Below are 11,692 nucleotides of genomic sequence, written 5' to 3'. Positions count from 1 at the left end.
CACCTCACCCTTCGCCAGTGAGTGTCCCCTGCCCGGGGGGTGGGGGGAAGGACCAGGCCCCGGGGAGCAGAATGAGGCTCAGCTTGGCCCCCTCCTAGCCTATGGGGTTGGAAGGAGGAACTCCCGGCACCTGTCCGTTGAGCGTCGACCCTGGCCTTGCCCTCCTGTGTGCGACCTCTCTCTGCCTTTGGAGACCCACTCCGCCACCTTGGGGCCAGGGCACTTCTCGCACCTTTATCTCTTTGCTGACCGCAGTTGTGCACATCGGTTCTAGCTTTTCCCTCCTGCTGAAATGAGCTTTAACACCAGGGTATCCTCCCTAAATCTAGTGGACCGCCGGCCTTCCCCCTTTGTATGCCAGGGCTTCAGGAGGAGGGCTGGTGCCCCCTGCCGGAAGCCTGAGGAAACTCAGGGCGCAAGAAAAGTAGGTGTCCACCTGGCCCCACGGCCCCCAGGAGACGCGGGGGCTTGAGGAGGGAAGAGGTAGCTCCCACAATCTGGTTGTGCAGAGCAAGAGAATTCTGTATAGTCAGACACCTGGATTCAGCATTTGTTGAAATGAGGAGCTGACATTCAGCAAGTTACTTCAATTTTCTCTGTAAAACGGGATCAGTATCATCTGTTGCTTAAGGTTGTTCTCAGACCTGAATGTGCAAGTGTACATAAAGGGCTTGGACACAATTCAGAAAGAGTGCAGTGACTGTGCATCCCAGCACTAGCTGTGGGCACTAAGCATCTTCTGTATGGTTTCTTAGGGTGTGCAGCTCAGAGCTGGGTAGATGAGCAGAAGGCATTTATGCTTTTACCATGCATGGCCCTCAACTCCCTCCTTCCAACCACGAAGTTCCAAAAGAGCCTGTCTACAGGTTCCTATAGCTTAGCTATTCAGCAGACATGTATGAAGCACTTAACTCTGTAAAGCACCTGGCTTGGGGGATAGTTCCACCCTTGCTCACCTTCAAGGAGCTTGCCCAGCAATTGTAAGAGAGCATGCACCTTGATTCCCGGGAGACACTGCTATGCCAGAAGAATGGGAAAGCCGGCCAAGAAGGAGCTGGTTGTGTGGCTTTTTCTGCCTTTCCTTAGCTTATCCCCTGTCTTTTGTTTGCTATTGCTGAAGACCAACGTATCTGGCACCTGCCTAGACTTCCTTGCCATGGCCTACATCCTCGGTACTTCTCTTTTTGGCTGTGAGTTGGATTCTGGGGCTCTGCCTTTGGCCTGGGCTCAGTATCTGGGACCAGAAGCCCCCTGTGCTGATGTCCACATAAACCATGACCCTCTGGTGTCCCCACCAAGACTCCTGTCTCCTCTTTGCTCTAGCTAGGCTACAGTGCTCCCACTTTGCTTCAGTTCTGCACAGTACTCTTACCACCTGTCTCAGGGTTCCCCCCAGATCAAAGCTGGTGGAATTTGGAACACCAGCCCCTCTTATCCATCACACACGCAGTACAATCAGTCAGCAGTGGAGAAACAAAGTGCGCCAGAGGGCCAAAGCCAACTGCCTGGAGTCTTCCCATTCAGCCAAGAGGTCAAGAATTCCCTAGCTGCTTATGCCCTACTCCAGCATCACAGCCCCACTCCAGTGCCATCTAGTAGTGTCCTGTCCAGTCCCCATCCACTCCCCTTGTGCATGCTTTGTGGTGGCACTCCAGTGGGTGTGTGAGTTTGCCAGGGCGTGCCTGTAATGACATCCGGAACTGTCCCTGCCAGAAGCTGTCTGCTTAGACCTCTTATCTGCCTTCTGCTTCAGCCACCAGCAGCTCTGGACTGACCCACAACTCCCAGTACTACCCAAGCTGCAAAATGCAGCTGTGAGCTCTGGGCCTTGAAAGATACAGTACATTTCTGCCATTCATGTCAAGCCCTCCATAGAGTTCCCTGGGCCTCATTAGCTAGCAGTCAGCATTGTCTTAAAGATGATGCATGGGGCTGAGCACATTTGGAATAGGGACAGCTGTTGAAGGCATCACTGTTCCAAAGTAGGAGGTGGGGGATGGGGATGAGAGTGTTTTCCAAATGCCAAAAACAGTTTTCTCAGGCTACTGGTTTCTTTCAGAAAACCCGCACCCTCACCCCATTGCCCGCTGCTTGAACAACACTCAAATCACAGTCCTATTGGTGTTTGGAAAAGAGAGGTGGGGAATTGGGTTCAGATGAGGATGTAGAAAGAGGGATCCAGAAATGACCTGGGCAGGAGCCCCAAGAGAGGAAGTGAGGCAGAAGAAGGAGGGGCAGACAAAGGCTGTGTGTGGGAGGCTCCCTGGTTATTCCCAGGAGAACAAGCCACAGCTGGGGAGGTCAGGGGGTTAGAGAACAGGACGATCTGAGAATGTGGATTTTTGTACATTTCCTTAAAATTAACGAGCTGGAAGGAGGAGATGGAGGAGGCCTCTAGGACCAGGGCTGAAGATGATGAGGACTGGCATTAAGCTGGAAGAGAACAAAGTGTTAGGAGTCAAAGGGAGTGTAATTGGTAAGGGGAACATATTTGTCAGGGGGAGTTAGGGTTCTTGTGTGAGCTGTGATCCTGGACAGAGGGGCTTTATCACAGGAGCCTATGTGAACCCCCCAAACTTCACCCTGACCACCTGCCCCAGCTCTGCTGTGAACCCTGACCTTTGACTCTAACCTTAATGCCCCAGGGCCCATCAGTATTTCTGAGTGTCTCAGAATCCCAGTGATTTTCAGCAGGAATCCTAACTTGTTCCATCTCATCTTCATTCCTATCTTTATGGACACCTCTCTGTATTTGGTTTCATTGGATGTTCTGATTTTGCTTGCTTGCTTTCTTTCTTTTTTAACCTCTTCTGGTCTTATCATCTCCAACCCTAAGAGAAAGGGGCTCTAGATTCCCCCTGCCCCAAACAGCAAGCGCTAGCCCATAACCCTAGAGGTTCTCAGGCTGCCTCCAGAGGTCCCCCCAAAACCTTGACAGCCTCCCACTGAGGGCTGAGCCTGGCACCCAGTTCAGCAGCCCGCACAGGGCATACTGCTCGTGCCAGGACAGCAGCCAGGCTGCTCACTCTGGTGCTGTCTCCCTGTTGTGTCTCCCACTGCCTTCCCTGCTGCGCCTGCCCCTCCCCGCCCCGCCCCGGAGTCATGCCCTCTAGCCCCCCGCTGGCCTCTGCCTCCTCCATGTCCCTCCCGGCGGCTGCCCCTACCACCAGCGTCTTCTCCTTCTCGCCTGTCCACATGATCTCCGCTGTCAAACAGAGGAGCGCTTTTGCCCCTGTGCTGCGCCGCCCAGCTCCCCACCCCAGGCCTGCCCCAGAACCCACGGAGAGGGGCTTCCAGGTGAGTGCTCTGTGCTGCTTCGCTGGGACCTACTTGGTAGAGCAGTTGGGCTTGTGGGGCCCACTCCATCCGTATCTCACAAGAGCTTCAAGCCAGTTGCCCAGTTCTCCCTGGGGGGTGCAGAGAAGGAAGCTCTGCAGGGGTCCAAGGAGGCCTATCTGGACCCTCTTCCCTGGGCCTCATAGCTTGGGATGGTCTCACTCTGGACCATCAAGAAGACTCAGATACTAGTCGGAAAAGGTCTGGAAACCACTCCAGGGCCTCACCCCCATCCAGTTGAGCCCAGATTAAAGACCCAACGCACAGCTGGAGGAACCCTAGCGTGGACTGCGTGCCTTTGACCTGTACCTCCCTGTGTCCACCGGAGGGTAGCATACACCATCATGAGCGACCTGGTCACTCACTCAATGGAGGGAGGCTGACCTTAGATAAACTTTAGCCTGGCTTTGCCTTCCCCGTTTTATAGATAGGGAATTGAGACCAGGTCACCCCTCCCACAGTCCATTAGTGAAATAATTTATGTACCATTTATCAATCTCTTCCAAGTCAACATCCAACTTAACAAAGCCTGGGCTCTAACCAATAATGTATATAGCAAGTCAAAAAGAGTTGCATCCCCTCAGATAAGATGACTCTTGGGGTGGGCTTGTTAGATGATGCTCTAGGATGATTTGAGGTGGAACATGGTCATGTTTGTCCTTATTTCCAATTTTTGGATAATTTTTAAGTGTGTTTGAAGCTTAAAATGCAGGGAATAGAAAGGACAGAGAACCACCAGTTTCTCTTGCAGCAAACCATAGCGAGGGCTTTAGGCAGAGGCAAGAGTGGTGGAAGGGGTGAATTTCGTGGGATGCGGGAGGAAGACTTGCTGCCATCACTGCATTAGGCATCAGTACTTCTGGAGGCTGCCCTCTGTCCTTTCCCATCCTGATACATGGCTGTCCGCTTCCTCACCGTGAGAGAGGCCCTCTGAAGGAGACATGCTGGAAAGAAGACGACGACCCCGAGTCGTCTCTCTTGACTGAAGAAACTAGGGGAGCAAGGGCTTGAGGCTGCACCTCCCAAGAGGTCTGGGGGACATACCTCACCTAACTGTCTGCAGTGCTGGGCCCAGGCTAGGAGTGGGGGTGGCTGACTACCTTCAAGGCTCTTGATAGCTCTGCCCTGAAAAAGTGCCTGCTGCTTCCAATCGAGAGGGGTGCAGGCTACACATGGCTTATGGCTCCCCTCCTTGGTTACTGTAGACCAGCCTTTTGAAGATTCTGACAAGTTTCACTCTCCAGCTCGGGGACTTCAAGGCCTGGCATACTCCTAATTACGGTAGGTTTCTGGCTGGGTCTTGCCTTCCCCCCGCCCCCCACCACCCCCTGGCCCTTGGATGGGCTCTCTCCAAAAGATTTTAGCAGGGATGGGGAGTTGAGGTCCAGGTCTCCCTCTCCAGGGCCCATCTAGACAGTTGTCAGAACCACAAAACCCAGTGGCCCAGGCTAAACAAGAAGAGAGAAGTGGCTTTCTGTCGCCTTGTGGCCAGCCTTCCTCCAGGATCTTCATCTTTTCCTTTCCCCACCAGGTCTACAGGTGTTGCCCCCACTGAGCTCGGACTAGTGGTCCCTCCAGGATTCACACCCATGCTGTGGATGACGGCACAGACAGATGCAGGGCCAGGGCTGCAGGCAGACCTCAACCCACAGCCCTGAACGGGGAGAGGCCTTCCTCCCTGTGCTCAAGGGCACTTCAGTCCTACAGGCTTCTCTCACCTCCCTTTTCTTGGGGCTTGTTGGAAGCCCCAGCACTGTGCTGATGCTCTTGTTAGGAGAGCATCCTAGGGAGGTGCTGGGATGCCTGACCTTACTTGCTGGGTCAGTTCCTCTGAAAGAGATGGACCTTGTACAGACCAAGGACATCTGGTGATACGAGCAGGATGGGGACTGTGGGAAAGAGCTCAGGGAGAGGTGGCCTGGGAAGGTCCTGTTTGCGTCTGACCATCTCAACCATCCCAGCATCCCAATTCTTTCTGGGGCAAGGAGTGGTGCCCAGCAGCCTGGCTAGGCTCCCATGGAGCTTCTGACAGCTACTTGATCCCATGGCTGCCCCACTCCTTGGGACCTGCTCACTCATTCTTGCCGCATCATGAATCCCTGAGGGGGCTTTGGGCATGAAGGACACAGAAGAGGAGGTGCCAGGCCCCTTGGATTGGTTGATCTTGCCCTCAGTGAATGTCTCATGGACTCTGGCCCTCCACACAGATGACTTTAGCTGGCCCGATAGAACCATGGGTCCAGCTGCCCCTGGCCTCATGTTCTGCTGAGGTTGGAAAAAAACAATAAACACAAATGCAGCTAGCCACCTAGCCTCTCTGTCTGCTTCCTTGGCATGGGTCTGCTTCACTCTGCAGCTCTAAAATGCTCCTGAGCAGCCTTCTTATACCTTGGACTTTTTCAATAGCATCAGAGTTCAACTGACAAGTATTCCCTGCCCAGTATATGCTCTCGGGTACTGTGTAGGGGGGCCCTGGAGGGGTGGGAAGCCAGCAGCCTGAAGACCCAGGACGTGGGCTCAGCACTGACTGGGAACACATTCTGGGGACTGAGGAATCAGTCCCTCAGCTGTCTGGGACCAAAGCAGGTTGGAGGGGAGGTTGTCAGAAGGACATTGCTGGGAACCAGAACAGAGCAAACTAAATACTACCCCAATGTACAGAGGCTCAGAAGTGAAATCCTTCCTGACTGGAGGCCTCTGGATGGGGAAACTTCGGTCCTAGGGCTGCCTAACACCCCTAACCTCTTCCCTCCTCCCCAGGTCTAGGCACTTGCCAGCTCTCCTGTCCCAGAGTTTGGGAAGAGAGGTGGTTAGAAAGGCAAGATTCCCAGGCTCATTCACCCAACTCATAGGATGAATCCCAGTTGCCCCCCCCCCCGCCTCCCCCAACCAGTGTTCCCTAGACCCCAAAGGTCTGCCTCTATGACACTGGGAGCCACTTTTTTGAAGCACTGTCCAGAGAGCCCAGGGTCCAGCTCCAGGCTTCAGGCTTCCTTCTCTCTCCTGACAGCACTCCTTGACTCTGGCCTCTGGAAACTCTGTCTTTCCCCAGCCAATGAGCTTGCATCCTGCAGGCCTCTGGACAAATACACTTGCCAAGGCAGATGGGCTGGCCCTGTCCCTCAGAGGCCTCTGCTTCTCTTGTGTTCCTGCCAATCCTGGGGTTCATCTCACCTGGGCCCATGATGGGGTAGCCTTGGGTCATCCTGCCTTCTTAGTGCTTGCCTGGCCTCCCCTCAGTTCCTGCCTTCAGCCTGTGTTGCAGAACCCCAAAGCCTGGCAGCCACACCCTGTTCCATGCAGGCTTTGAGCAGCTTCTACAGTCCAGGGCCCTCCCAAGCTGATTACCTGCTACATGCTGATCTTACGAGATACAGGTTATTACTGAGTAGAGGTAGCTCAGTACCTGGAATGGGTCAGGTGCTGTGGCTGGTGTAAATAAGATGTGGTATTTGTCCTCATAGATCTCACAACTGTGCCCAAGCCACAGTTTGAGTCTATGCTGCCCACACCTGGGAATTCCTTGAGGGTCAAGTGGTTAGGACCCTGCACTTCCTCCACTGCTGGGGGTCCAGTTTCAGGAAATTGAGATCCCACAAGCTGCTCGGTGCAGCCAGTCAGTCGGTAAAGACACTTCCCACTCCCTCATTCATAGCAGGCAGAGCCAATCACTTATGATGTTTGCTCTAGACTGAACTGTGTACTCTCAAAATTCGTACACGGAACCCAAACCCCTCCACCTTTGTGGCTGTATTTGGAGATAGGACCTTTAAGCAGGTGATTAAGGTTACATGAGGTCATAAGAGTGGGACCCTAATCTGATAAAACTGGTGACCTTTTGTGAAGAGGAAGGGACTCCAGAGCTCTCTCCACTGTGTGAGGACACAGCAAGGAGGCAGCCACCCACAAGTCAGGAGGAGTCCTCACCAGGAATCGAATCAACTTGCACCTTGATCTGGGACTTCTAACTTCCAGATCCATGAGAAAATACATTTCTTTGTTTAAGCTACCTAGTCTATGGTATTTTGTCCTGGCAGCTTAGGCTGACTGACACAATTTTCTTTCTCATGTATCTTGGTTTTGGTACCCCTAGAGGCAGAACCTGGGACAGGTTCCCTGCTGCAGGACTCTGGAAGATAGTGTAGAGCACATCTGAGTTTTCTCACCCACAGGGCCGAGGATCTGGGATATTGATCCTCCAGCCCTCATCTGTCACTGCCTAGAGGCTGCTCCCAGGAGATTAACTCTGACACTTCCCGGCTGCCTGTCCCTCCTGCAGGGAAAAAGCCACCAGTAGGCTTTGTTGTAGGATGTTGTAAACAAATTCTGAAACAGTGAGTCTGAGGGGACATGGACATGTATAACCAACAGTTCTACTATTCCACAGAACCACCAGGGTCACAAAATCCTTTTTAACACAGTCTCTAGTCAGGGCTGTCCCTTGAGATGACAACTATTAACCATATTTGGCAAATAATCACACCAAGCCTTTTTGTAGCTGATAAATTAGTGAGTGAGTGAATCTGGACCATGAGTCATGGATCAGTACAAGACAAGCCTGCAAGCAAGTCTGGGCCTGCATCTGGGTCTGCAGCACTTCTAGCAAAGCAACAAAGGCATTTTTTTCTGGGTCTCACAGTCAGAACATGTCTCTGGACTTCCAGCATTCTCTAGTTGAAAGGTACTCCATTCTCCATAGCTCCAGCCATCCTGTTGTTCAGATGCTCAGACGTGTCCGAATCTACAATCTCTTGGACTGCAGCATGCCAGGCTTCCCTGTTCTTCACTATTTCCCAGAGTTTGCTCAAACTCGTGTCCAAGACAGTGATACCATCCAACCATCTCATCGTCTGTCTTCCCCCTTCTCCTCCCGCCTTTGATCTTTCCCAGCATTAAGTTCTTTTCAAATGAGTCAGTTCATCACGTCAAGTGGCCAAAGTATTGGAGATTCAGCTTTAGCATCAGTCCTTCCAATGAACATTCAGGACTGATTTCCTTGAGAATTGACTGGTTTGATCTCCTTGCAGTCGAAGGGACTCTCAAGAGTCTTCTCCAACACCACAGTTAAAAAGCATCAATTTTTCAGTGCTCAGCCTTCTTAATAGTCCAACTCACACATCTGTACATGGCTCCTGGGACAACTGTAGCTTTGACTATAAGGACCATTGTTGACAAAGTGATGTCTCTGCTTTTTAAAATGCTGTCTAGATTTGTCATAGCTTTTCTTCCAAGGAGCAGGTGTCTTTTAAATTCGTGGATGCAGACACCGCCCACCATGATTTTGGAGCCCAAGAAAATAAAGTTTGTCCAGCCATCCTGAGTCAGGGTGGTGTTAAACTAGTGACAGAAGCTCGGTCTTGATCTTACATAAATCTCTGTGGAGACCCCACTGCCCAACAAATGCTAGCATATAACCAGGTCCTATTCTAGTGACAGTCCTGAGGCTTTGTTGACAAGACAAGACTGGTTCCCGAGGATTGACGCCTGGAGGTGCTGGACTCGACAGGCCAGTGGTGAAAGTTCTAACCCTGTGCCTATGTTCATATTGGTTAGGGTGGCATCATGCACCTGGAATGGGGGTTGTCTTCACGCGGATTCCCCCAGGAGCAGAGTGTGAGACAAAGATTTGGTCTTGGAGGGTTTATTTGGGGCGTAATCTCAGGGAGCAGTAGTGAGAGACAGAGGAAGGGAGGCAGGGGAGGCAAGGAAGCCCAATACTGTGTGTGTGTGAGCAAGTCACTTCTGTGAGTTATCTGAGGCTTAGTCCTACCAGAGAACTCTGGGAAACCGTGTAAAACACATGCCTCAGATTTCCCACCTGAGGGTCAAGGAGCAAGCGTCAGTCAGTGGTTGGAAGCTTCTGGGGGCAGTGAGAGGAGAGCACCACCTTCCTGGAACTTCTAGGGTGACAGCAGGCCCCAGAAGCTAGAGGAAGCTCTCAGGCAAAGAGATGCAGTGCGGGCAGACAGAGTCAGACAGGTGCACACTGAAGAGGCAAAGATGAGGGGCTCTGGATAAGGAATGACTGTGTGCACTGGAGGTGGCCCCAGGCAGTCCAGCAGTGGAAGAGGAAGTTGGTTTTTCATAGTTGAAGTCAGTTTATGAATTTTTCATCATCTGCAGGTCCTCCCTGTCCTGGGACCGGATGACACAAACTCTGCTCAGACTGTTTCTGGTGGAGGTACCAAGATGCCAGATGACAAAGGGATCCTTCTCAGCATCAGCCCACCACCAGGCTTTTTTTTCCCACAGGGCTGATGGGGTGGGAATAAGATGGGGGTCACATTTTTAGTCACTTGACCTTTAGAGAAAGAGCATCTCCCAGGAAATCCTCTGTGTTCTTCCCATTTGTTTCCCAGCAGAACCAGGCTGCTGTGTTCTGTATCCTCCAGCAGCCTCTGGAGCTGTATTTGGCTCAGATGGGACCCACTGTGAACAGGCCTCACTGACTCCAAGGAAGTCCGACTGCAGCTTTGACCAGCCCTGACGCTGACTGTTTTGCTAAACATCCTCCTCTTGCCATCCCTGCCCATATTGGAGGGGCCCTTAGTTTCTTCCAAAAAGAAAAATCTCCCAGGGAACTCTTTGGCAGTCCAGTGGTTAGGACTCAGAGCTTTCACTGCTGTGGTCTGAGTTCAATTCCTGGTCAGGGATCTATCATCTCACAAGCCACATGGTGCAACCAAAAAAAAGAGAAAAATCTCCCAGAAAAATGGAAACTGACGTGCAATGCAGAAAGGCTGGTCTTTTCAATAAATGACTTTGGGTCAATCAGGTATTATATGAAAAGATGGAACTTGACCTCTATTAACACAGCATTCACAAAAATCAATTAAGATGAACTGTGGACATAAATGTGAAAGCTAAAACAGTAAAACCTCATGCCCTTGAATGTAAATTATTAGTTGTTTGCCAGAGTAACCTCTAAGGTCTATTTCCCCCACCACATGGTCTGTTTAGAAGGAGACAAGCATTATACATAGTTGAGGTGTTTCAAATGGGCCCCCAAATCTCTTGTCTCTTCCCTAAGATGACTTCTCCAGATGGAAAGAAGTTCACAGATCACACACAGTGTCTTTGTGCCCCGGCTCTAGAAGAGCCAGGCTCTTCAGTGATTCTCAGAGACTCCTTGCTCCTACTCCTGGTCTGACTAGCTTCCCCTCCCTGTCCATAGCTTTGCACAGACACCCACTAGCTTCCTTCCTCTGCTGCCATTCCAGCAGGCAGTAACAACAGACTTCAGGTGACAGAAGGGAATGAGCCACCTTGAAGCCAGCTACTTTGAAGTCTGGTGTTCATAAGAAGACCCCCAAAGTGAGAGTCCTGATTGGTGTGGGCATTGACCTCTCCGATGCACTCAGGTCCTCCTACCACTTCTTCCACCCTTTCCTGCTCACTCTCACTAAGGGATTTTTTGATAACTGGAATTTCTTAGTTGAATGTAGTCTAAGTTATCAATCTTTTCTTTATGGTTAGTGTTTCTTGTGTCCTTTTTAAGAAATCTTCACCTATCCCCAAATCAAGAAGATACTTTAATTTTTATATATGGTGTGAGCAAGGGGTCAAGTTTAACTCACACATAGTAATACTTTGTCCACAGATTATCTTGGATTTTCTTAAGTTGATATTGTCATCTGTGTTATCATCAGTGTTATTTCTTCATTCCCAATCCTTATTTCTGTTCTTTCCTTTTCTTTCCTAAATACACCATTGGTGCCTTCAATACAAAGTTAAATAGAAGTAGTGTTAGTGGGCAGTTTCATTTCATTCCTCGTCATGAAAGGCAAACTTTTAACATTAAGTGTCATGTTTGGTTTTATAGGCATCCTTCTATTCCTAATTTTCTAAGAAAAAAAAGTTTAATTATGAATGGATGCCAAATTTTATGGAATGCGTATGTGCATATAATTTAGAGATTCATATGAATTTCTCCATTATTTTGTTAATGTGCTGAATTGCATTCATTATATGTCTAATGTTAAACCATTACAAATCAAGCGCTCACTAAGTCATTCTACCTCGATGCAAACCTGTCTCCCCTCAGCTGAGCCCTTAGCTCTGGGTCCCTTCTTTTGGAGTTCCAGAAAGACACTCATGGACCCTCTGTCCAGGGGCCCCTGCTTCTACTCACTTCTCAAAGGAGAAGGTGTCCAAGCCCACCCCTGCCCCTGCCTTGCCTCAGTCCTGAGGAGATGGGGAGTGAGGAGGGGCAGTTGCTGGGATTAGAGCTGAAGGGACTGTCAAGGGAAAGGGAGTGTTCTGAGTACATACACAGCCCCCACTGGAGACAGAGTAGAAGAGATTTGGTGACTTTAAAGATATGGAAGAGACTTCCCAGCAGGGCAGTAACAGAAAC

At 50.7% G+C, this 11,692-nt stretch overlaps 1 protein-coding gene across 1 annotated transcript in view; it reads left to right on the top strand.

Annotated features, from left to right (window-relative positions):
• Positions 1-5,643, top strand: part of EBF4 (early B-cell factor 4) — a 56,986-nt gene extending 51,343 nt beyond the window's left edge. The window contains 5 exon segments of the mRNA XM_010836634.1: positions 1,087-1,190; positions 2,951-3,238; positions 3,241-3,297; positions 4,542-4,617; positions 4,868-5,643. Of these exon segments, the coding sequence (XP_010834936.1) occupies positions 1,087-1,190; positions 2,951-3,238; positions 3,241-3,297; positions 4,542-4,612 (520 nt within the window). The 3' untranslated portion in view covers positions 4,613-4,617; positions 4,868-5,643.
• The last annotated feature ends 6,049 nt before the right edge of the window (positions 5,644-11,692 follow it).

Source organism: Bison bison, unplaced genomic scaffold, assembly GCF_000754665.1.
Source record: "Bison bison bison isolate TAMUID 2011002044 unplaced genomic scaffold, Bison_UMD1.0 scf7180017864063, whole genome shotgun sequence".
NCBI classification, from domain to species: Eukaryota; Metazoa; Chordata; class Mammalia; order Artiodactyla; family Bovidae; genus Bison; species Bison bison.
The sequence above is the reverse complement of the archived record's forward strand: the minus strand, read 5'-3'. Positions and strand labels throughout refer to the sequence as shown.